The 27762-nt window shown below is 31.9% G+C and overlaps 2 protein-coding genes across 3 annotated transcripts; one reads left to right on the forward strand and one right to left on the reverse strand.

Moving 5' to 3' along the window:
• Nucleotides 1-243: 243 nt before the first annotated feature.
• Nucleotides 244-20890, reverse strand: LOC132727067 (anoctamin-10-like). Of its 2 annotated transcripts, XM_060712479.1 has the most exons (13): nt 20635-20890; nt 11695-11830; nt 11101-11238; nt 10706-10822; nt 9417-9989; nt 8479-8534; nt 7879-7953; nt 6955-7164; nt 6218-6409; nt 5545-5679; nt 4410-4526; nt 2715-2736; nt 248-362 (listed from the first exon to the last, which is right to left on the reverse strand). In XM_060712479.1, the coding sequence occupies exons 1-12, from the start codon at nt 20818-20820 to the stop codon at nt 2719-2721; spliced, it is 1953 nt and encodes a 650-aa protein (XP_060568462.1). In that variant the 5' UTR covers nt 20821-20890; the 3' UTR covers nt 248-362; nt 2715-2718. The 2 variants fall into 2 exon arrangements, with proteins under 2 accessions (XP_060568461.1, XP_060568462.1); XM_060712478.1 differs by lacking the exon at nt 2715-2736 and having other exon boundaries at nt 244-362.
• A 3404-nt stretch (nt 20891-24294) lies between these two features.
• Nucleotides 24295-27393, forward strand: LOC132727069 (carboxypeptidase N subunit 2-like). Its single transcript, XM_060712480.1, has 2 exons — nt 24295-24580; nt 25439-27393. Exon 2 carries the CDS (start codon nt 25444-25446, stop codon nt 27319-27321), a length of 1878 nt encoding a protein of 625 aa, XP_060568463.1. The 5' UTR covers nt 24295-24580; nt 25439-25443; the 3' UTR covers nt 27322-27393.
• The last annotated feature ends 369 nt before the right edge of the window (nt 27394-27762 follow it).

The raw sequence follows: 27762 nt of genomic DNA on the forward strand, positions 1-27762 counted from the left end.
AATATTTAACTTGTAAAAAGATTATATTGTAAATTTGATGCTCTATGTAAACTTCTTATATGGCATCTTTGTTTGTTTTTTTAAAATTCATAATACTTTAAATTTAATCACAACTCCTTAATTTTAAATAAATATTATAATCTAATGTATATCTATAAAAGTTAATCTCTAAATAGTTAAAAGTGTCTTCATTATATAATAAAATGATGTATCATTTTTCATTCTGTTTTTTAAACATACAACTTTCTTTTTGTGCAGGCTTTTGCTTTAATTGTTCTTCTTCATAGCCTCCCAGTTATAGCACTCTCAAATCCATCTAACATTTACGTTATCTTCTTCGCAGTTTGTGCTCTCTGTATTTGCTGAAATAAGAGTAAACTGGCATTAATTAAAATCACTAAGCTGACGGCAACTGATTCTGTACATGTGCCCAGTGCAGACAACAAACAGGTACATCCTTGCAGTCTGATTATGGTCTACACTGTTCCTTATTCAGTCAGTATTCATTTTGAAAATTCTACCCTTAAAATGATAAATGGTTTTGTCCAGGTTGAAACATGTACAAGTCTATTTAAGATATTTAGTGTGGTAAATCTATTCTGACAGTAACAATGTATACTATATATACTCTTAATCATATAACATTACTAATGGTTCAATAGTTATAACACTAGAGATAATGGCCAGTTTAAAAATTGCCCTACAACTTTGATCTTATGTAACAATACCGTATAATTATAAAAATTTTAAAGCAAAATTTTCCTTTCAACATAATTGTTCTTATTTATCTGTGCCAAAATATATTTTCTTATAGTGTGTAAAGATTCATATTTCTTAAATTAGAATATCTTTATTGTCATTCAGTTACATTGGGTAAAATGTAATACGTAAATATTATGTGCAAAATTTGGACTTTAAATTATGCATAATGCATAAGTACATATGCTCATGGGAAGGATATGATTCATTATAATGAGGGTCTGATTTTGAAATTATATCCTTCAAGACCTATAACAAACATATAATAAGTAATTAGTGCATATGTTGTTTGATTTTCATTTGGGGTTATTCAAAATGCAGTCTGACTATTTTTTTTTTTTTCTAATTATCAGTTTAATCTTACTATACTATCAAGTTCATCAACAGATATGGTGTAACTTAATAAATTGTAATATTTTTTTGGTTAATTTTTGTTATCAGTTTTAAACCTTCATTCTGATAAATTTGTGAAAGGAACTGGTCTTGTTTGCATTTGGTTACTGTCCATTCAAAGTTGCAGGGATTTCTGAAACAAAATATTGAAACTCATGTGCAGTCCTGACTTTTAGTTCAAAACTTTACACAATCAACAAAAAGATTCAATGTCAAAACATATAATTCATGCATCTATTTTAAGCTTATATTTTTTATGATCTGAATAAACAGTGTGACTGTATTACTTATTTTTCTTTAAATAGTAAATCTTTGAAAATGCTCGTTTTCAAAAAAAAAAAAAAAAAAAAAAATTAACACAATCATGCATTAAAAAACTTTGTAAGAAATTACAGCAATTCTTTACCAACACAGCACAAATAAAAGAAATTTTAATTCACTGAATTAAAGACTTTTAAAGAAAAATAAAAGAATATTAGAAAACAGAGACAGACAGACAGACAGACAATTTCACGAACATTAATAGATGAAACATGCATTCCGGGGCGGGAAGTTCCTAATTATATTCCGGTAGGTACACACGTGTCATAAACACAGCAGAGATGTTTTACAGTTGTGACTGCATACAAAGACATACATGTACTATTACTTTACACAGCATACAAAACATGACATAGAATTAAACACGTTCAAGACAGCAAGTAAGGATTAAAACAGTATAACAATCACTGAAAATGATTATTAAGAATAGCCAATCAAAACAATACATTTATATCTATAAATGTATATTAAGCTTGAAAAAACATCTTTATACAAGGAAAAGTACATTAAAGCATAGCATGTCAACACATTAAAACAGACACTGTCGTTAGCTCAATAGATGAAAAGTTGGATTGGGAATTAGGCGATCTGGGTTCGATTCACGGAGACAGTGCAGGTCATTATCATTGTGATTGATCATGAAATCCTTTCTTCAGTCATTCACACTGTACTTCTGCTCTGGCATGTACAGAAGTTATCAGTTCCTTGCGAAAGTGAAAGCTACTAGTGAAAAAAATCTGGAAAAGGTCATAGGCTAAAGGATAAAAATGTGATTTCCAAAGAGCCAAATATGGCAAATTCCACACTCCCATTTCATTTAAAGTTTATTATTGCATATGACGGATAGCATGATGGGAACAAGTCACACATGTGATCCACTGTACATCTCATACTGACTTCAATGGTGACAGTCATACTTACAAAATTGATATCATATAATTATACACGTGTAACCCAACACATTAAGACAGTCTATTAGACTTCAGTTACAGACAAACACAGACTAACAACCAGCTAAATATAGGATAACTTAAATGACCCAATCCCTTAGTTTTATCACAAAATCTAGCTGTTAAGCAAATACTGAACCTAGCACTGGACAAATAGAACAAAAGATCTCAAAACAATCCTAACGAAGTCACATAACAGATAATAGTAATGATAAAGGTTAAAAATAGAAATCAAACGCTAGGTTACAGGAACAGATAAAGGTAAAATAAGAAAGAACGTAAGTTACTCACTACATCATAAATGGTTATTTCTCTGTAAATGGTGGAGGCAAATAAAATACAGGTAAAAATAAAACAACAAAATATAGGTTTCAAGTCTATGGTTAATGTATTAGCAAGAGTATCGCATGTGAAAATAATGCTCGTCTGTTAAGGGCAACCAATTTTAAAAAGAAATTTTACGTTTAAAAGGTGCAGAACTCTAAAAATATAGCTTTCAGAATTATGCCCCTGGTCTAATAATGACGACACTTTGGCAATGCCGATAAGCAAGTATTCCAAGTTTCATGTTCATAATTTTTAAAATGAGTGAATCATGGGCTTCATGAAAAATTTTGCGCGACGACAATGATGACAAATACAAAAATGCAGTGATCATAATAACTCGACCTTTTCTCTGAAACAGTCAATCTAATAACGTTAATAATTCTTTGAAACTATATATGAGTTAGTAATGTCATGCATTTAATTACCATTATAAACTACAATTTAACGACAAAACATTTCATGGATTGAACTTGATGTAATTAACAATACTATATTAAACCTTTTATAAGGGTTTTACTTGGCAAAATTTCTCTACTATTAAATAAGCAACTGGATATCATGTGAAACAAATACTCCACTAAGAAAATCTGTTCTGTCTATTGAAAGATATGATGAAAAGTGAAACTAAGCTTTAACTTATAAGAATAGAAGAGAAACTACTTATTATATATGACCTCAAAATGCATTGTCGGATACCAACAGCTGATTAACATGTAATTAAGCTGTGAAAAAACGAATTGATATGCGTCAATATACAGCAACAGGTGCGTAACATATCCACCAATGAAATTGCATTAAACAAAATTTATATATCTCATGTTAGTATTGAATTAATATATCAGTAAAACTGTAATGTGCAACAGTGACAAACGGTCTATAGGTCATGCATGTAGCTTAAACTCAACTTGAGAGCAGTGGGAATGTCAAGCATATTGATCAAGTTATCAAAATGTACACAAATATTTTATACAGCCAAAAGCAAAATTTCTAATTCTATTTACAGCTTACTACTAAAGTACTAATATCTGTCCTGTCTATTGACAGTTATGATGAAAAGAGAAACTAAACTTGTTAAAGTTTCATGAAAGCAAAGGAGACAAACAAAACATTAGAAGTGAATTCACATTTCTAAAAACTGGGTTTAGTTTACCTCATCTAACTGATAAAATGAAATAAAAATGTTTCTTTTTTTAATTTTCATGATCTTTCTTTTTTTTTTAACCAGTAATATAGATTTTTCTGAACTAGATTTTATTTAGATGCCGTTGTATTTTGAAGACAGTAAACTTATATTCTACACAAGTGCTCTTAAAATAATCATAATCATGCAGCCATAGCTTAGCACAAATACGGATCTACTGCAATGTGGTTCCAGCAAAACTTGCAATAAAATGAAATGTTAAATAAATAAGCATGCAAAAAAAACCCTATAAAATCCCTCCTTTCTAATATATACATAATACATATATGTGTATAAATTGTTTGAATAATGAATATCACAAGCTTTTTTTTTATCAGGAAATTAATATGTCATCTGTAATGAGGTATTCTATCAGATCATATGAACTTCCTCTTTCAAAAGCCATGTGATATATGTAGATTTCATACTAAACCTAGCTTTTCTATGAAAAGTTCACTAATGAATTATACTTTACTAACCTCCTTTTGAAGAGCTAGTTTTGACTGATAAGCAATTCTGGACAGTTCCACATCTACCCATTTGGGTACGTCTGGTATGAAGTATGCCACAGCTATCTTCAGAGCTAGCAGAACATGCTGTCAATCAGAAACAAAATAATACTTTCATAATTTTCTAGATGAACATATCTCTGCTTTATAAAGGTTTGAATCATTCACTCATGTTGTGATGTCAGGTAAATCAATTTATAAGAATTTTTTTGTTTGTTTGTTTCAATTTTACACCTTTTTCCAACAATATTTCAGTCATATAGGCTGGTAGTTTCCTATCCATCGTTCCTGGAGAGTTACACCAGTACTAGACAACCTTCCTCCGCGCTAAACTACCAAAGCATCTCCCGGGGATTGAACCCACCCAAGAGAGGTAACTGGATTAGAAGTCATCACTCTAACCCCTCAACCACAGAGGTGGTCTAATTTATAAGGAATTCTAGATCTATGAATTTTAGATTTTCAAATACTGCTAAGATTAGGAATAAATATCTCCTTTTTTGATTTGATGAGAAATTGTTATCAGCTTGTGGAGAATCATGATCAAGTTCTGGTACAGAATCTGGGAAACTGGTACAGAATCTAGGGAAAATTCTCCACCAACTGTCAACAAGAAATTCATTGAACCATTGTTACATATTGACCTTTTATACAATACCTTTTGAATCTTAAAACAACAAATTATCATTTTTCTTTATTCTACGCTTATTCTGTTTTGTTTTGGTTGGGTTTTAGGTTGCAGTGTAAGTCATATAATTACATTCCAGCTTTACTGGTGGAAGAAGACCTCAGATGCCCCTCAAAGCATTATTTCAGGCATGAATGGGAACCTGTGTAGAACCATCAACGTTCCACAAGCTAGCTGGATAGCTTCCTTACATAAAATAATCCAAAGTCCCTGTTGAACCCACAGTGGTGAGGGGGCAAGTGGTTTGAAATCAACAACCAAACCAATTAGCAACGGAAGCCCCCACTTTATTTTATGTTTAAATAGCGTTATCCTTATCTACTAGTCTATTGAGGGACTTTAAGTTACACCTAAAGAATGATGCAATGATGAAAAAATACAAATTGAAACCTAAGAGTATCTTGTAATATCACTTACCTCTACAATAACGAAGATGAGGACTATATTTACAGGTGCAATGTCTGTTGGTAGCAGTTTCTGTACCTCGGGATTCATACCTATCAAGGCACAGTTTGTCATCACTGCCATCACACTTATCACTTCAAATGCTGCCTACAATAGTCAAAGAATGTTCAAGATAATAATTGTTAATTATATTAGTGTCAGTGTGAATTATCACCAAAACAAACAGAAAACAAAGTTTCAAAAAGAAAACAACAAAGAAAGTGCCACCAGTAATTATTATCTGAATTTAATCAAGGGCCATAACTCTGCTTCCCTAGGTCAGTATACCACTGGAACCACCTACCCCCTGCAGTTGCCCTTCTCCCTACCCCAGAGCAGTTCAGTGCAGCCATAGCTTGCACGGATCATGTCTCATCCTAGTTTTCCAGCCCTGTGTTTTTAACTTTTTTTAATATTCTTTTAAACTATTATTAAACAATTCTTTTTAACTTTCTTGTGATTTTGACACGCAGACATGTCTACGTCCTAACAAGGGGGTTTGGCATTAGTGGAAGATAGATAGATAGATAGATTCAGAACTATAAAATCATAATTATGCATAATCATTTTCGTTTCTATTATAGAGAATAATATTTCCTTGATGTTAATTATCATGCTAATTATTCAATCACATTGAAACACATACCTGCCAAGCACCTATGTTGGAAGCAGATTCAGCAAACGGGCGTTGAAATACGCGGCACATCTTAAATGCATCAGATCTTATCTCCGTCACATTGTTCAATAATGCCCATACAGCTGCCAGGGGGAACACAGACGAGAACAAAAATACATAGCCAAATTGTAGAAACATCTCCAGGTAGTCATTCAGTGTTCCCTAGTGTATAAAATATGACAGTTTTAGATTAAGCTATTTATGACAGAATTTCATAGGTAAGGTATAATATAATATCACACTTATTTTTATATCATCAATATGGAGTGCAAACTATCACATTTTCAGCCAAAGGCCATCTGCAAACAAATATGACTTCCAGTAAAATCTACAAATAAGAATTGAATATAAGGAGAATGTACGTCATTTCAATTCTTTCTCCTCACAAGCGTGCCAAGACAGCTTTTACTATTACCCCATTCAAGCACCCCAGGTCATATGTTCAGGAATGCCCTGAATAGAAAAAATCCTACTTGTGGTGCACAAGCAATATCATATGCATGATGTAATCTAAGAAATTAGTCAGTATATAAATATGTGTTCCACCATTCAAGCACTAAAAGGCCATAGGTCAAAACTTTAAGTTTCATTGAGTTCTATCAATGCTAATTTCATTCATCATGCAATATGTAGCTGGTTATAAAAGCACATAAAAGCTTATGTTGTATAATATTCAAGCTGCTAACTTGAAATAAAACTTATCTTACTTCATAAACATCCATGGTACTCTCTACACTTGTCTGTTTCTGTAGATCTTCTCCAATCTCTCCGTTACTAAACTCTACTTTCTGTACCTCATCAAACTTCTTCATAGCTTTATCCAGCTTCTTGGCTCGCCTACTGTGCAATAAAAATGGTAGAATAGATTCCTGGATCTGTCCTACTATCTGGGTTGTGATCAAGAGTGCCGCAAGATGCTGAAATAGTCAAACAAAAAGCTATCATCTGATCTCAGAGTGAAAACTTTGCTTTAAATACATCAATAATAACCAATTTATCTTTGATTAAAAAATATCCTTTCTTCAGACTCAAAAACTACAATAAAATCCACTTAAAATGATATTGCTTATAATGATATAAGGCTTATAATAATGCTGTTGCTGTGGTACCTACTCAAAATGGTTTTCAAATTGGTTGCCTCTCTAATGCAACATTATCTTGATACAACGATAAAAATCCACTAGTCCCCTGAATATTGTTATAGAGCTAACTTACTATCATTCACAATTTAGTCTCACAATTTAGTTTACCCACTGTATTGTGCATTTAAACTATTATTCTCTTATCAAACATACAAATCTTAGACCAAGTAGGATTCAGAAATTGTATTCCGCATCTTTTTAATTAGTTTCTTTTAAAGCTTTGAACTTAAATGGAGCATTATTTGAATTCAACTGATCACATACTTTATTTTACAAACAAACTGAAAATGGATTTGTTGTACTTGATATTGGTGTTTTACTTCATGTGATATCCATTCAATTTCATGTTCTCTGATCCTAAAACAGATTTTGTTTTGTAATACATGTCAAATTAGTTTTCTTAAAGAAATGATTAAATCAAACATAGAGATCTAAGTCAATATGAAAAATTGTCATACAATATCCCAGAGTGATTATGTAAAAACTTACACTTTTCAGCAGTTTCATATCTTGTAGGTAGAAGGCCACATAAAACAATGAAATGAAGCAGTTAATAAACTCAAACTGAAATAAACAATTTTTTATTTAAGTCTTTCATTAAAGGGTATTAAACAATAAAACTAATAAGAATTAATAAAACATTAAAAGTATGTTGTTTTAATATTTTCATGGTAGATACTTGAAATACTTGCAAATATTTTAAACACATGGATATTACACATAAACAGAAAATGTTCCAGAACAAAATATTATTCTGCTATTTTAAGTAGAATGTCCTAGCAAACAATTTCTTTCATAAAATTATTTTAGGATTATTCTTTCTCGGAATTCAAATCATGGTTTTGTTAATTAAGGCATCAGGCATATAGCAAAGTAGGTTATTGTTTATTAAAGCCAGGATTAATTTCATTGAATCTTTCACATGGCCAGCAATGCGAAACAATAAAATTTCACAAACAATACTATACGCACAAACAATACTATACACAACTCAGAACCGTAGTTTCATCTAGAATAGCTCAAAATGGCCTAAATTTACTTTATTTATATTCATTAACCGAATAAGTTTTATTATAGAAATCAACTTACCAGAATAAGTTTAAGAATGATATGGTTATCATATGAGGTCTGCAATCTGTGATTCTCTGCAATTATCAATACAACATTGTAAAATATTATAAAAAGTAGGTTAAAGGCACATTATGCCGCACAAATGAATAAATTTTTTCTTTTTGTAGAACATGTAGAAAGGGCAAATATGTTTTTTATGATGAAGTAATAATGGACTTAGAACATTTGAAATGCTTATAATCAGAAGAAAACTGTGTCAAATGTCAAATTTGACTTCCATATAATCTACTGGTACTTACTCACTATAACTGCACTAAATAGCCAGAATGCAAAAGAAGCAAAAGATAACTCAGGTAAATGGAGGTTTTTTTTTTTTGGAAACTGTAAACTGAGCAAACTAGGGCACCAAAAATTGAGCTTTTGAAAAAGTAAAATGATAGCATATTTAGGGTTAATTGGCTTTTAATTATTCAATCTTACTGATGAACAAGACCCTCTTCAGTTGATAATGCAAATCCGATATACATCAAAATGGTAAAAATTCATTGAATAACATTTTGAACAAGCAATAAACAGCATTTTATTGAATGATCAAGAACAAGAAATTAACAATACAAATAATTTTTAAACCTACCACAGCCTTAAGCTAGCATTCAATTGCATGAGATGCTGAATTTTTAACCATTTTAAAATTGATAGTTATATATTGTAGATTTCTGATAATTATTTTGTTAATTGTATGCCATAAAGTGAACATTTTCATGAAATAAATATAAGCTATTACTACAAAAAATACCTGATGTTTTTCAATTTGTAATGTATCATATAAGTGAGACTTTTGACATCCCATATTTTTCAATTATGGATGAACATAAAATAATCTTCTAGTTAAAAGTTCAAGGATATGTTCTGGCAACTTTTTGTGGCAAGTACACATAGTAGTAAAATAAGCTTACCAAATTCATTAAGGTAAGTGGCGATCTTCCTGTATATGGCATTAAGTATTGCAATAACAATAGCATACACCACTGTCGGCATAAACGTATTGAGCAAGTTCAACCAGCCCTTGTCTTCCAGATACCATTTATCTACTATAGCCTGGAACCAGAAATAACCCAACATAGCATAGAATGCTACCGTAAGACATAAACACAGGACGGGAACCGTTACTCCATAAAATCTAAGCACCCTTTGAGACTTTGGAAAAACTGGTTCAGGTTTTCCCGTGACAGGATTCTTTCCCATTCGTCCATGGTAATTTGCCCGCGGTTCTTCAAATCTTGATGACACGAAATCCATACATCCCCATTTAAATGCGAGTTCGGCACAGTAACGTTTCCAGGCTTCAAGGAATAACGTTGCCCAGACGAGATTAAACACGGCAAAGATAGCTTCCCGGTACAGGTTTTGCCAAGATGTCAACCAGTATATTAAACCAATTACTGCTGGAGGTATTAGAGCTATTGTGTAGAAGCCGAGAAATGCAAAATAGAGGGCAATCTTCTCTCCAAAGTAGTGCTGAACTTTATCTGGAATTAGACAGTTGAGCTTGTTAATGCAGTCCTTAGGTTTGGTACATTAGTATATTAACACAACATAGAAAAGCTACAGGTGACAGAAAAATGACATCTCATAAGTATGTACATGTTGTTGAAAATATGCAACATGTCACATGTTTGTTTATATATTCATTGTAAATCCTAGAAAAATATTGTGTATGATATAAATAGGAACATTTCAATTGAATATTCATCACCTTTTAACATGACATACCTCTTGAATTGGTCATGCCAAAAGTGAAAAATGCTTTATGTAAAGAAATCATCAAGACAAAAATGAGAATTCCACCATAATCTTGTTAATATTTGTATGGCATGATTCTGCACTTTTCATGTACATTTATTTTCATGCTTTTTAGGGGATTAAATCATTTTTACTGATATTGGCCACATAACATGATCTCTCATTCATGACGTCATCAAATCATGACAACACATTGTTTGCATTAAAATTAATTCTGTAAAATTTTACAAATCATGTTACACTCGTAAAATGATATGTGTAGATATCCATGTGCTTCATGAAATCAAGCACATTTTACTCAAGACTGTCTGACAATATCCACTTTTATAAGATAGATTCTTACCATCTGCATTCAGTCTTTAGCTTTATAATTTAACTCTGAAACAATCAAAATATAATTTCACTGTCCACTGAAAAGCATGTAATAAAATACTATGCTTACCAATAGGTTGTTGAGCAAACGGTTTCGTATACCACTCAGCCCCAAGCTTCTTTAGGAACTCCTTGTCATGAATCGGGAACAAATTCTTTATCAAATCCTGACTCAGCATTTTTTTCACTGTAAAGAGCAATATTTTGTACATTTCTACATTTACCATAACAATTCATTAATAGCTAATTTATATACTTCAGCAAGAGCCTTCCTTGTTTATGATAAATAGACAAATTGGTTTATCATCTTGAAAGTACATTTAATCCCTCCGAGGACACACATGTTTGAAAACAGAGTCCTGTAGTAAAATCAATGCGTCCCAATAGTATGAAATACATTTATAACATTAGACCCTTTTAACAGAATCTCATCATAGTATGAATATCAATGGTGAATACTCTTACCAATTGTGCGCCCTGTGTACAGTTTGATAAACTCATACCCTGGTACAAATTCGTCATCTTCTGTAGCCCGGATATTTTCCAATTCACGAAAAATTATTTTCTGTTTTTCAGCCATTGTCAGAAAGTTCTCAGCATTATCTATAAAAAAAAATAACATAAGGATGACTGTGTTATAAATTGTAAAGTGTACTTGGTATATTCAACAAATATAAAATCTTTGTTTGATAAATTTTCAAACATGCAGTTTCACGCACCTAAGTAATGACCTCTGACCCAAAGGTCTTGTGTAAATTTTGTCTCAATGAATAATGGTAACTGAGTTGCTCTCAATCTCCCTTACACCAACATTAAAGTTTGATAAAGGAAGAAGGAAAGAAAGGCTGGGCAGCCGGCAGAAATCCAAGACTTTTTACCAATAATGTATGTGGTCTGCAAAATTTTGACAAGAGGTAATGCATCTTTACAATGGGGTTGACATTCAACAAGACTTCCAGAGTAGGTCATGAGTCAAAAGAGGAGTTCAACATACTACAGTCATGTGCTTTATATTTAGTAATAAGTGACAAAATAAAAACGTCATAAGTGAATACTTACCACCACCTTTGAAATTTGCCAGATCTCTTACAGTAAATTCTCTATGGTTACCATCCTTGTATACTTTCATCATGTCCATCATCTCTGCCCCCAGTAACAACCTCTGTGTCTTCCCTCCAATAAACAACACTGTCTCCTTTATAGATATAATATACTTTACATTAATACTGTCTCAAACATTATATATAATAAACCATACCATTTAATTATAACATAAATAAATTCCGGTTACAGAAAACTTGGTTTTTACGTCATGATTATTGTCGAAAAAAATATTGTGCTCATAAACCAAGCAACCTAATTTCATAGTCTATTCCCCCCCCAAGCAACATATTTCCTTTATTTCCCTCTTAAGCAACATTATCATTTTCTTTTTTTCCCAGAATCCTAAGCAACCTCTAAATTCTTCCCCTCCAAAACAACATTATAATGCTCTTTCTTTACCTCCTAAGCAACCTCTTTTCTTTCCCCCCAGAATCCTTAGCAACCTCTTTTTTCCCCTCCAAAGCAACATTATAATATTCTTTCTTTCCCTCCTAAGCAACCTATTTTCTTTTTTCCCAGAATCCTAAGCAACCTTTTTCTTTTTTCCCAGAATCCTAAGCAACTTCTTTCTTCCCCTCCAAAGCAACATTATAATTTTCTTTCTTTCCCTCCTAAGCAACGTATTTTCTTTTATTCCCAGAATCCTAAGCAACCTTTTTTCTTTTTTCCCAGAATCCTAAGCAACCTATTTTCTTTTTTCCCAGAATCCTAAGCAACTTCCTTCTTCCCCTCCAAAGGAACATTACAATTTTCTTTATTTCCCTCCTAAGCAACCTATTTTCTTTTTTCCCAGAATCCTAAGCAACCTATTTTCTCATTTTCCCCCTTTTTCCTGAGATTTTTTCTGTTTCATATAGCAGATCATACAGAAACCATTTATACAGAAATTGAGACCAATTTTTACAAGGCCAAATTTGCAATTAAAGCATGAAATAGCAGTTGTTTGGCTTTTCTTTTTGATGGACAATGCTTGAAAGATCTTAGTGTCTGACCTTCAAGGAATGGGAAGGTACATTTTTCTTATAATAAATGAAAATAATAATAACATCATACAATATTTTATAATTCTTGCAATTTTTCAAGAGGGGGAGAGTTAATGGATTTGAAGGAAATAAATATTAATAAGAGCTCCAACATGCACTGAATACGCTAATATACTAAAAATAAGTATGAACTGTCTCCCAAAAAAAAACATCAACATTTCATAAGATTAAAGGACAACTAACTAAATCTGACCTTACATCAAAGTTTGTGGCAGATTATTCACACTTCAAGAGGTACATGTATTTAAAGCAGTGATTATTTCAGTATACACTTAACCAATGATTAGCTACGGAGGTCCATAACAAATGATTTGCATCATTATTAACACTGTCCATAACACATTTTTAACTTGTCATGAAAACATTATTAAAATGCACTCAGACGGGAACAATAAACATTTAAAATAAATATATCTAACTATTCCTCATGCATATTTATAACCACTGTAACATTACATAAATTATAACCGTGTTAGTTTTCTAGTAAACTTTTCTATATACCATAATCTAACAGCAACATTATATTGAGGTAATGGGTAGGTAATGGTTACAAATCAGTAGTTTGTTGTACAATAATTCTCTCAAACCATCACTTAAGTGACTTTGGCTCTAATGTTGATAATGGCTTTGATTTAACACAAGACTTTTGAAGTTACACACAATTCCTATAGATCTATGCATCATGAGAACAACAATGTTACCTGTATTATTGATAACAAAGTTATTTTGTTTTGTTTCTGTATGGTTTTATGAAGCACCAACACAATTAAGGTCATAAATGGCACCGAAACATAAACAATTATTTTGGGTAACCTCGGGTGTTACAAACTTAGCAACACCAGAGGTCAAAATAACCTCATCTGCTTGAGCACAAAGATGAATAGACTCCAGTTATTCAAACCCATTTAGTTGTCTTACGATCACGCAGAAATACAAGGTGACTTGCAATGCTGATGCTTCACCCCTTAAAGATAACCACTCAGTAACAAGGGGAAATTAACAAAGTTAAATGTGTACTTGAGACAAATCACTAAATGTAAATTTCAATAATGGGAGCTATGAGAGATAAGAACATTAATTATTGAGTTGGGCCCATATTTACTTTACCACAATGACAATGTTTTTCAATGACTGAAACTTGTATGATATACATGTAATTATAAAGAATGGAAACAATGACCTATAAATTTAAACATTGTAATTATATGTATAATTCTGTTATAGAACGCTTTTGTTAAGTATGTGTCCTGAATGAATTTATTATATAATGCAATAGAAATAACTGTATTACTTTGTGGTATTATATTGCATTGTGGTATTAATACCTAACCGCTGTGATTTCAGTTATAATTTACCCTCATGTATGTTTCTATAGGCATGCATTACTATAATAAATGTATAATACAGCTAAAATGAAAATTACATCATAAATTTACAATAGCAGCTGTGTGTATCAAACAGATCGTATAAATGTCACAATTATCCATTATTTATTGACAATATCACAAAAATGTGCAATATTATTAATCATTAATATCTACAAATTATTTTTCTCAAAATTTTCTAAGGTGTTTTACTTAAACAGAATGTACATATATACATTTTCATCATAATTACAAGTCATGCAATTTCAATACTCACCAATTCAAAATACAAAACTTCAATAATGCATTTTAGCATTTCTCCAAAAACAATGCTTGATCTAGTTGTATCTAAGTGCTGTTTAACACAACCAGAAATATATTTCTAATAATGAATTCAAGTCAGCATTGCAGGAATTTTACATCAATTAATGTATCAATAAAGTAAAAACAGGGAAATCTAAATCATCAAATATAACGTTCATGCTCTTGATATTAGTAACCCAAGTTATGACCCGGAAAACACATCATAAATACCTTTTAATAGTATAAAAGGAGAAAAAACTTGCATGCAATATCTCAATATCAGATATCAAAGTGTAATTTCATCAATCCAAACTTAAGGCCATTTTTTTTTTATATTTTGGTTTACTGATTTTTTCCAAAAAAAGGTAGGGTCGGAGGAGGGAAAAAAAAAAAAGAAAAAAGTTTTCATAATTATCTTCATGTCTGGAAGGTGAGATACTTTATAAGTATCCCTTCTCTTATGATTAGTCCATTCCCATTCTGATAAATGTGATGCGTATGTTGTACTTACGACCGACTGTCTAAATTCCACAGTGCTTATAAATACACAAAACAACAAAATAGCATCCACAAATTGATAAAATATCATGTTGCTATTATTTAATATACACACGAGATGACCTCGCCGACCCTTCAAAAGAGTCGGTAAATCTTTGATGTTCACACACATGTAGTCCCAGTTGTTTAATCCGAATCATCAAAGGTGCCGAAACTCAACTGACTTGCACTCATTTATTTATATAACAGAAGTTTAAAAACCTGTCAAGAAAAGATTACACATGTTAAATTATTGTCCAAGTCAGAGACATAGACATAATCAAGTTGAAAAATATTTCTATCGGAAAATTAGCGGTCAATTACTGACATGTAAATTATTAATAGTAAGTGCATTTTTTTTATTTTGTTTGAAAGGAAACCCATATCTAATCTCCTTTTAAAGACTATTGTTTTTGTTAAATCTGTAAATAGTGATCTTGTCACTATATTTCTTTTTAAATTTAATTTAATCTGATTCTCATTGAATAAGATTTCTCTCGCTGTTCCATGAAAGTGATAACTTGCGTATTTTGGCTTCTTTTTTTTGTAGTTGTTTTCTTTGACATTTCTACACAATTGGACCTTCAAAACATATGATTTTATACATACATACATACATGAATTATATTTTAAATATATAGATATTAACCTAATTAATTTGGCGAGAATGGTTTAACTCATTTTGCAGACATTTTTCTTCATGCAAAATACATCGCCGTCAAAAATTATCTCGACGTTTCTTTGACAAGTCTAATAAGTTGGACTTCTATAAATCTCCCATAGAACATTTAGATCTAAACTTGATTAGCGCATTTTTTGAGTACTTTTTTTTTGGGGGCTGATTTTTTTTTTTTCATTTTCCCAAAAAATGGATGCGGCGGGTCAGTAAACCGAAATATCAAAAAATAATGGCCTAAGTGTTTTTTCTTGATTAGCATATAGCTTGGAAGCAAGAGAACAAATCCATATTCTTTGAATAGTTGAGCTGTTCAAAACAGGATGTATATACAGATTAAACAAAAATGGCTTAACCTTTCCCCCATTGAAAAAAATAAATCATTACATAATTAAATCTTGTTGAAATTGACATAGGCACAACTTGTAACCATTTCAAAATGTAACAGAGCAACATCATGCTAAAACTTTCTAAAACATGATGAATGCGTAGTAGAATCATACAAACTTTGTTAGTGTTTTCATAAAGGGGTAAATGAATTGGACAAAACTGAACACTCCTATGGGAAAATCTAAAAAAATACTAGGGCGAACAAAATACATTCTCAACACATTAGCTGCAAATATACTGTTTACCAAAGTCTTTATAGAACACAATAATAAGAAACACCAGTATGGAATAATAGCAAATCACGACAAACTAAAATTCTAAAATGAGTGGTGTAGATATAAAAATGACCTTCTTTTAGTATAAGTTATAGAAACTGTTATGCCTAGGTCACAAATAAAACGGGCGCCGTCCGATTAAACGATTTTTATAAAATCGGCAGATTTTTTGATGTCTGCAACGCCGGGCGATTTTAAATCTGATACCTTGCGTGGTCATGAATGAAACAGTCGTCGGGCGATTTTTTGCCGAGTGGATTTTACCGGATCAGGAGGTCGCCGCCCGATGTCCGTACGGCGCCTGTGCGTTTTAAAAGTGAATCGGATGGTTGCCGCGCGGGCGCCAGGCGACAATGACTACATTTAATGACATCCTAGATAAATCCGCCAGTTGTAATTATGCCAGCAAAGAAGTCAGCTGTCAAAGCCAAGGGGAAGGCCAAGGAGTTGGTCCGTGTTGTTGACAACGAGTCACCAACGGCCAGTATCGAGACCGTAGAAGGCGAAAATCAATCAGACATTCGCGTGGACATTGAAGAAAACATTCATGTGTACTAGTATTCAAAAGAAATTCACAAATATATTTTTGAGGCAATTACAACTTCTTCAAGCTGAAATTAAAGCAAACACAAGCAGCCCGGTCGCCGGATGACAAAATGATGACCGCCCGGTGCCTGTACATGAATCGTCCAGGTATCGGGCGATAATCGTTTGACTACTTGTCTCTATTCAGGCACCGGGCGGGGCCCGGCCGATGTCCGCCCGGACGCCTTTTAAATCGGACGCTGTTTAGTAGAACAAAAAATCGCCCGATCAAAAAATCATCGCCCGGTCGACGCCTGGCGACCAAGCGATGTCCGCTCGGTGATATTTATACTCAGTGACCCCAAAAATTATCGTCCGGCCGCCGTTAGCTTTTAAGTATTACTTATAACTCGAATGCGCCCGCCCGATGAGCAAAATTTTCAGCTGCTGCCGTCCGATAGTCACTGCCGCCGGACGGACGCCGGCCGATATTGCGATTTTTTGGAGAAACAGACGCCGCCCGGCGGCATTTTCTTATTTGTGACCTAGGCTTTACTTAACTTATTATGAACAACCATATTCAAGAACAATTTACACAATAAATTGAATAATTTAAGAATAAGTATAACTATATTTTTTAAATAACATTTTTATTATAAGTAAAACTTTATGTTCTTTAACTAAAATATTATTTTATATTAATTTTTTGGCCTGGTTTGGTTTTACGACACATCAACAAAGTAGAGGTCATATGGCGACTTTCCAAGGGAAATCCTTGCATTATTTTGGGCACAAGCAGACACCACGTAAAATTAGGACAGTTGACAATAGAAGATGCTTCGATCAAGACATAACGTTTTAGTTTCAAATGATTTTTAATACACTAGTTAAATTCCAGTAACTTGAGGATTGTAACTTACAGATTTTAAGACTTCAGAATGATAATTACTTGTACATGTGCTGTAATGTTGAGACTGAAAATACCTAAATTACTAATTTATACATATGCTGCGATGCTTGTAGTTTCCCCACCGGATCACGGCAATATTTAGCCATTCGAACCCACCAGAGCATTATTAACATATTGAACTGTAAGCTCTATTTATAATCTATAATTATGTACCAATTAATGAGGCATGTTACAAAATGTTAGTTGTCTTTATACATATATATTTCTATAACTGTATGATCTATATATAAAGTATGCTGTGGGAAACACACTCCCATGCACCGTACTTACAGACTTCTCCTGTAACAAATACAAGAACATAGTATAAATTCTGTTTACTTTGATAATTGGTTTTTACTCATACGAACGCACTTAATTAAAACACATACATTATTTTCAATCTATGGCATAACATTTTGTTTAAAATAACAAGAATAAAATCTTGAGAAAAAAAACTAATTTGGCATAAATTGATTACAATGTACTAGTAAATGTTATGACGTTGGAAGAACATCATAATACTCATAATAAGCATTACAATATGCAAAAATATTTCAAGAAAATATAAAAAATTATTGAATAATGTACTAAGATTTTAAGAAAAGTAAAAAGATTCAATATTCATACAATCATTTACAATCAATTTTGCAGTATTTATCACCATATTTCTACTGCGTGTTTTATTGCAGTGAGGGTTATTTTAGCATATTAATTGACCTCTGTTTGGTAATTTACATGGATTGTAAGTGCCATTTGCAATGTGTAAATTTGTTTGCGTGCTTTCTTTGTTTAGTGCTTTGAAAAACATTTTCAAAATTTTCAAGAAAATAAGCACAAATTTGGAGGTGTGCTGCCTTACAGTATTTCTGAATATCAAAACACAAAAATGGGCAACCAACAGTATAGAGCTTGGTCAAGCTGCAGAGTAGCTCAACATGGCCTGGATCTGTTTTGTTTGTTTTTTTTGTTTTGGGTTTTACGTCACATTGACACAGTATAGGTCATATCGCGCCGTTCCAGCTGGTGGAGGAAAACCTCAGGTGCCCTTCCATGCATTATTTCAGGCACGAACAGGCACCTGAGTAGAACCACCGCCGTTCCGTAAGCTAGCTGGATAGCTTCCTCACATGAAAGAATCCAAAGTCCCTGTCAGGATTCGAACCCGAGTGGTGAGGGGCAAGTGGTTTGAAGTCAATGACCTTAACCACTCGGCCATGGACGCCCCTAACCTGTACTAGTGGCTAAAGACTGATGCACTTCTGGTTACAGCAGGTTAAGGGTTTGGTTTCCTGACTATATATTCAAGCTTAAAGGCTGTGTATGATTGATACAACATTATGCTGGGCAAGATATTATATGCTTATAAATTTTAAGATTAAGTAAAGCTTGTACATATTTAAGCAGGAGGTGTAAGATAGTTAAAACATTTACAAGCAAGTTATATAAGTGAAAACAAGGGACACTTTGTGATGAATGTACAAAAACTTTCAAGAATTGTCTACTATCTCATGTATATGTACTTGGGCCAAGATTTTATGACATTATACAAACATATGGTAAAAAACATAATTTTCGAATTAAATTTTATAGTAAAATTTTTCAAATGAGCTTTTAGATTTAAATTTATTTTTAATATTTAAAATGCCGAAATTCATACCGTAGTTTACTTTGTATGGTATATTGTATGTACAATGCATCAGACTGTATATTGAATACTTTTTAATACTTTAGTGCAATAACAGTTTAACTCCTTATATAATCTAATTGGAGTTAACTTACTACTGCACTAAAGTGACAGGGATAATGACAGTACAATAGATGGAGGGGAAAATACTCTGTCATACAGTTGGAAATTATAATTGAGCTGTGACATGACAAAACCAACACAATAGGCAGTCTGATCAGGATCCATGCTGTTCACTATCAGTTTCTCTACTTGTAAATGAGTTGGTAAGCGAACAGTATGGATCCTGATCAGCCTGTGCAGATGAGCAGGCTGGTCTGGATCCATGCTGGTTGAAAACCCATTATGTTTGTTCTGTCTTGACGCGGCTCATATACTATACCAAACACTGGTTCATAATACATAATAATCTTAGACTTCAGAATTTTGTTACTTCATCTAAAATGTTACACCAAATTTTATGACATTAACTGCAAGATGATGAAACAAAAGCCGACAGATATGTTAAGATATTATTTATACTAGATGATGATGAAAATTTCTATCATTTTCAAATTGCTACATAAATCTCAAATATAAACTTGCCACATTAAACTAAATAAAAGGATATTGATATAGTTTAATCAGATTGTTATCAATATTGAGGTTTATTTACAGAAAATTTTGGTAATTCCCAAGGATGTGAAAGAGATTTTAGTCTTTCAACAGACTGATATACTTCCTTTTCTTATACCTGCAGTTGAACCTCACTGTAGAACAGTTTATTATACATGTATTTCAAATGCCATAAGAAGGAGTTACTACATGTATTTAACATATGTGTACATAAATTATGTAATTGAAGCCTCTGATATTAATGAGATAAATACAATGTATATATATATAAATTGGAACTTGAAATATTACTGCTATTATGGTATCTATTTCATATAATTTTCCATCGCAGTGATAATATATATATCAGGTTCCTTAGATTTTTATCTGTGCCCAAATTATTTCATAACATTGAAATTATATATATATATATATATCTCTTTACATTTATATGTATTTCAAGTTACATTCCCTATACGTATAATATTCCCTAGCATTCTATTTACTGCCATATCATGTCTCTTAAATATCATATCAAAGAAGGGAAATATTTACCTGGTTATGTTGCATCACCATGGCCGTGACAGAAAGTTCAGCACCATTTTCACTGCTAGATGCCTGTAGTTTAGCTATCATCCATTCTATAGCTGCTTGCTTGGTATTCACAGCAAACTCTAATACAACTAATGGTTCAAAATCCTTGGTTTTCCCATCATTCAGCTTGATAAGGACATCCTCCATTATGACCTCTGATATAACCAGGGACTGGCTGCTTTCACCTGTGACAAAATCTTTCCTCAAACTTGCCCCCTCAACACCTTATACTCTGCCAAATTGATATATCTATGCTTGAATGTTTCTACATTTGACTCTCACTGAAAATATAAATACTACCTTAAATAAACACACAAATGAAATATCTGCGTAAACCTGTAAAATATTGTTTCTTTTTTCTTACATTTCATGAAAATCATTAAAAAATTGAAAATAAACTTCTTGGTATTCCTACAGAATAGTTAGGCCAAGTGACATGAATAAATGATCAGTGAAATTCCAATAATCAAGTTTTTGTAGTCATATTTCTTCTTTATACATCTTAAGAAAATTCATTTTTTTTCTCCTGTTCTTTTTTTTTCATCTGATACTTGTGAATATAATAGGCTTATTTTTTCACTGTAAGAAACACTGATTCAAGTAACTCTACTGAGGTTTAAAAGACTAAAAAACATAAAATTTGATTTTCTTACATACATCACCTGAAACTCTTTAAACAGTCTAAGATATACAAAAGATCATAAAGAATTCAATTGAAAATCATACATGTTTGCTATTTAATTCAGTATTATTAAAGTGAAAAGCTTTTCAATTTATGGTCATTTTGCACTTCTGGATAAAAACTGATTGAGTGAATTCTCTGAAATTTTTGCACAATATTTATTGGTCTAGACTGTTATCAAATGGAACATAAATCATGAGAAAATATTTTCCAGTCCCATCTTTCTGTAAAAGATTATTTTAACCTTTTAGATTGAAATTTTTTTTTGTCTGGTTGGTTCCAGGAAGAGGATTTGAAAGTGATTAATATAAGTTGCAAGAACTTGTTCCGCAATCGAGCTTAAATAAATATGTTTAAACCAAACATTTGTGTCTGAGTTAAAAATTGTGTTGCTGTTAAGTGCTGGTTGCATTTATACTAATTGTGAATTCTTACTTTGGGAAGAACTGAAATTTTTATTGAAATAGGTTATAATACTCTAATGAGTGTAAACAAAATGTTTTCATTGGCTCTGCTTGACAAAATTATTACAATGTCCACCTTGAAATAAAATTTAAAGGTAGTAACTATAATAATGAATTTGACTAGTAAATAGGATAGGTATATATGACATTACAACAAAAATAGAGTCAAAATAAGATACCATTAAATTTAATTATCCCTTCTAATATTGTCGTCCTGCTATGAAATGATTTTAAGTATGTGGTTCAAGATTTATTTGAGTAGAACTAGATATTAGTAATTTAGCTGTAATCAGTACCAAATTAAAACAAAATTAATCAAACTACAGTACCAACAATATAGAGCCTGCATGGCCAGACTTCATGCTTATCTTGCAGGTAAAATTAACCCTATACTACATTAAATACAGTTTAACCCCTGCAGAAACGTCCTCAATAGAGCAAAATAGTACAATAGTACATGTCTTTCAGTCAAAAGTATCATTTCTTCCTAAAGTAAAGATTTCCACTATATTTTAACCCTGTGTTACAGCAACACCTCTAAACAACAACCAAAACATTGATCTCCCAAACGGTCTGCTCTGCTGAGGTTATACTGTAAGGAGATTGGTCAGTGCACTTGAAGAGCAAACAGTTGTTATCATTAAAGCAATATAATAAAACTATGAAAACCTGAATTTGTTGCATGAATAAAATCAGCAGGCCTAAAATGGTGAAAGAGTTAATGTATTTGCTACCAGCATGCAACTCTAAGTACAGCAAATAACTAGCTTCCTTTTCTGTCAAACCCCTCCCAAAGATGTAGAACAGGAACTGCATACAGTACAAAAACTCTCAAGGTGGGGACCAGAAGAACAAGAAAATAGGAAATGATTAACTTTTAAAGCATTTAAAACATGCACAAAAGTCTTTTAACGGAATTTTTTTTTTTTTGAAAACGTAGCATAAGATATTATCAAATCAACAAATTTTAAATTGACTGTTTTTTATGAAACAATTTGCAAGATTTAAAAACTTTGTTTAAAATTAAAAATTCATTATTTGACAATAAAATTGATACTTATAACTTATTCATACCTTACTAAATCCAGGGTCATTCAAATAGTGCTATTTAGAGTGAACTACAATGTAGCTAAATCCATACATATACAAGTATGGTAAATACCGAAAATAGCCAATCTTATAAGATGTATAAATATTGGTAATACACCTTTCAAAATCATGGATGCATTATATCATGTATGATTCAATGACTATACCTGTAGTAAATACACAATAAAGCTAGCCCACTTAATATGTGGAAAAAATGATATTGTAATAAAGGCCAAACCCAATTTGTTGTTAGATAAATGTACAGAAGAATATTATATTGAGTTACTTAATAGCTACATACCATACTAAATCTATGGATTTTTATGCAATTTTGAAAAGGACTAAAATTTAAAATTTATTTATGGTTACAGCACAAGGTAATGAAACCCATATGACTGTATGGGTTATTGAAACTTTTAAAAGAAAGCTACTTGCACTTCCATCACTGTATCATTTATTGCAAGCTGACACAATTCAATTTGTAATTGTCTAAAAATTTACTATCACAGACAATAGATGTGTTTCAACACTGAATGAATTATAAGTCTTGGCTTAATATCTTTTTGAAAAGTACTGGTTATAAATAATACATTCTATTTATGTAAAACCACTCCTCAACTGTTTTTACTTTATCAGGCAATTTATTTTTTTATATCCAGCATGACTATAAGTTATAACTTAATGGAAATTCATATATATATTCATATTTAATAATTCACTCATAAATATGCAATAATCATAAGCATTATTTTGGTGATTAAGTTGAATTAATTAAGTTGAATTAATTTATATAAATAATTAATATATTCAAACACAAATGAACCCAATTAATGTGATATAATCAGATAATATACGCATTTTTTTAAATTGTAATTGAGTTTGGTATGAACATTTTATTTTGTTGGAGATTTAATTATTAAAGTTAATCAAAATCAGAAATAATACCTTAATTTGTATCATAAATTCCACATTGGAATCTTTGTCAATACAATATAGGCCAATTAACACTGGGCATAAATTACTACCTATAATAAGCTTACATTACACTGATGAATACTATATGTACATTTATTTCATGCTTTATTTCATGCACATCTTATAGGCTGTCATCATTTTTCACGGTCAACCAAACTATTCATTACCATACGGACTATAAATAGCCTACAGTTATTTTCATGAATTCCATTCCATTATATAATTAGTAACAAATTAATTCATAGGGCCTTATCTAAATTAGTCACATTACCTATCATGTCACAGGTAAACACAAAAATATTCAATACCTAACACCCACCCAGCCATAATGAAACAGTCCAGGTATGACCTTTCACTATTTTGGTCATACTTGACTTACCTTGATTATAGGACTCTCTCATTATGACATAAAGGGGTAGAAATCCGATATCAGTAAATTTCAAGGTTTAATGATTGAAAACATACAGGTATTTCGGTTTTTATCTGGATCACTGATAAACATGAAAACAGTGACCTATTTGTGGACTTAAAGGCAGAAGATGGCTGACAATTATGTGAAACGAAACTGTTGAAACTGTTTAACGTAAAATTGTTTTGTGTGTCACACATTTTACCTGCATAAAATACTGTGTTACATCATGAATTAACTGAAATGTGTAAAATATTTCTTTATCTGGAGATATTAACATTTACACAGGTATGTAAAAAATAATTGTTCACTAGACAAATAATATACAAAATAAACATAGATAAGTTATTTACAGTGTAAAGTATAACATAAGAACAAAGACAAACAAGAAAACAAAGGCAAAGATAGTGTCAAAAATGATACATGCCTTAAGGGGACATTTTTTAAGAAGCTTGAAATGCATTCTAATATAAACCACACCATAAAATAACAACAGTAATCGGGTAATCTAGTCAATCTAAATTCTTCTTCTGACACCAAACAACTTTGAATTCATGTTTACATTAATTTGTTATGTATAAAATTTATCATTATCATCAGATCATATTTGTTTGGGTGACAACAAATTTAAGAATCAAGTGTAATTATAATTAGAGATTTAAAAATTTATTCAGAACTGCATCTATTAAACAATTAAAATAGCCAACATGTATATTTTGATATTATTCTATGAATTCTTTTTTATGAAATACTTTTTTTCTTCCTTTCAATCTATTTCATGCCTATTTTGAGGTTTTTCAATATATTGTTGAGTTCAATACTGAATTTTATTAGACAAAATCACATCTGGCAAATCGATATTGGACAAGGATCTAGACAGTCTTGTAGCTATATTTAGTTATATAGAATCAGACATTTTGTAGTCTCAGACTTCCAAAGTTTGGAACTTTAAATGGACACCCCGGGTTGGCGTATGATATTGCTTGGGGTCCTTACCATGCACTCCTGTTGAAAAATCGCAGTCCTGACCTTAAACCAAAACCTTGGCCAGGGAAAACCCTGGGTAAAGGTTTAAACAATATAATACAAAGTTATACATGTATATCGTTCATCAAATTGTATTATGTTCATTTTTTTTCATTTCAGATATAATGAACAAGTTACAGAGATTACTACTAGCTGTTGCCTGGAGTGTCCTACAAACGAGTTCCTGGGTGTACACTTGTCCTACAAACTGTAACTGTGCCCAATATCGGACAGTTTCGTGTACACAAGTAACATCCCTGAAATCAATTGCCCCAGAAATCCCAAAAGACACAAGAAAATTAGAGATTACCGAAGGCACATTTTACAATGTACAGGAGAGCGATTTTACAGAAATGCCAGTGAAATCTTTCATTCATCTTAGACTTACTAATGGCCAATTATCAGAAATACAGCACAATGCTTTAGACGCACTTACTGGATTGCAAATTTTGGATTTGTCCGATAACATTCTGCAGCAGATATCAAGTCCAGATATTTTCAAATCATTATTTTACTTACAAACCGTTGATTTAAGTAACAACAGACTAAGTGATCTACCAATTGGATTATTTGCATCTCAGTCAAATGTTTACCAAATTAATATCGCTGGAAATAAAAACATCAGAAATCTTCGCGGTCAATCGTTCCAGGGCTTGAGAAGTCTCAATAGATTGCTAGCAGGTGGTTGTGGTATACGCACGCTAGAAAATGACCTTTTCCCTGCAATAAGCTCTGTGAATACTCTTGACCTGTCGTACAATCAAATACAGTCACTTCCTAATAATGATGGTTTCCGATCACTTCATAAATTACGAAACTTCACACTTCAAGGAAATCAGATAGCTGCTCTTAACGATGGACAATTTGCAAATATGGATTTAGAAATACTTGATTTATCTAAGAATTTAATAGGAACTATAAGCCCAAATACATTCATGTATTTGAAAGGTGTACGCAAACTTGACTTGTCGCATAACAAAATTCATATCCTTCCAGAATTTGTGTTCCAGCCTATATCATCGGAGGTTTACGATTTAAAACTGAATGACAATCATGCACTGATTAATCTTCCACTAACACTTTTTAATGGAATGAGTAAATTAAACACTCTGAATTTATCATCATGTGCCATAAAGGAGCTAAGAGAGGAGCATTTTCAGCAGGATTTTACTATACGACAAATGGATATATCAAATAACTGGCTCAAATATCTTCCTCAGAGTTTTGTGCAAAAGTCGATGTATATGCAATATGTTAACATAGCAAATAATCCATGGGAATGCAACTGTATGATAAAGCCACTACTTAACTGGTTGAAAAATCCCCAGAGTTCAAATATTATTCGTTGTTCAGCAGAGCCTCAAATGGGATTTAGAACAAGCTGCCCTTCGCCAAAATGTGAAATGCCTTCTAATCTAGCTAATCGTGACATTGCCTCGCTCATGCAAAATGACATCGAAGATTGTGTGAAAACTGGGTCAAGTTCATCTGCGCCTGTTGGAATCATTGTAGGAGTTCTAGCAGGTCTGCTTGTCATAGTGATCATCATTTTTATAGTAGCTTGTTACTTATATAGAAGACACAAGCGTGGTGACCCCTTGGTGTGTTACGAAGCTGCCGAGACAGAAGATGTTGAAAAAAAGAAGAAAAAGAAACATCGAGAACTGAAAGCTGTCCAGGGCGTAAAAAAACTAAACAGAGAACCAAGAAGTGGACGTGGCGATCGTGACTATTATCGTGAAAAGAAAGAAAATCGTAAAATAGACGCTGATTCCAGTTCTTTAAATGAGTCAGATAAAAGTTTTGTTGTAAGAAATTTCTTTCATTCAATGATGCCAGATCCAGATGGGCATTCAGAAGGAACCCATTCTCAGTCAATGACACGTAAAGACTCAATAGATAGTTTATCACAATCAGGATACGGGTATAACTCCAGGCCTGGCTCCAGACATTCTAGCCAATATAGTCTTAACGCAGGATGTAAACATGAATCTGCCGTATAGATATAAACAACTTTTTAAATTTTCATATTCAGATTGATAATTCTAAAGGAAAGAAAAATCATTACTTGTGTTTATTATACTTCCTTATGTTTTTTTTTATCCATATGTAGGTTACAATTATCGCTTTTGTTTAAAGCTATGACTGATATTTTCTTATTAACACTTAAAGTGGGAATTGTCTACAATGGTCTTATTTTCCATAAGTATATCAAATATTGATGAAAACAATAAAAATGTACCATTTGGGTATTTTTATATAAGAATTTCTGGAAAGAAAAACGTTGTTAGTGAGTTCTAAAGGGATTAAGTATTAAGATACAAAAATTATTTGATGAATAATAATATTTTGTTCTAGCACACTTTATTATCTGTCATTTATTGATTATGATATGTCATATTCTGGCATATATTTATATGTCATATTGGAACATGTATCTAGAG

The sequence above is a fragment of the Ruditapes philippinarum genome, unplaced genomic scaffold, assembly GCF_026571515.1.
Source record: "Ruditapes philippinarum isolate M1 unplaced genomic scaffold, ASM2657151v2 ctg123_1_1_1_1, whole genome shotgun sequence".
Classification (NCBI taxonomy): Eukaryota; Metazoa; Mollusca; class Bivalvia; order Venerida; family Veneridae; genus Ruditapes; species Ruditapes philippinarum.

Coding starts and splice junctions, on each gene's coding strand:
- LOC132727069 (XM_060712480.1), top strand. CDS start 25,444: ATGAACAAGTTACAGAGATTACTACTAGCTGTTGCCTGGAGTGTCCTA.
- LOC132727067 (XM_060712478.1), bottom strand. CDS start 20,820: ATGGAGGATGTCCTTATCAAGCTGAATGATGGGAAAACCAAGGATTTT. Junction 7,954..8,478: donor TCATTCTTAAACTTATTCTG/GTAAGTTGATTT, acceptor TGTTTATTTCAG/TTTGAGTTTATTAACTGCTT. Junction 5,680..6,217: donor CCAACATAGGTGCTTGGCAG/GTATGTGTTTCA, acceptor TGACTATTGTAG/GCAGCATTTGAAGTGATAAG.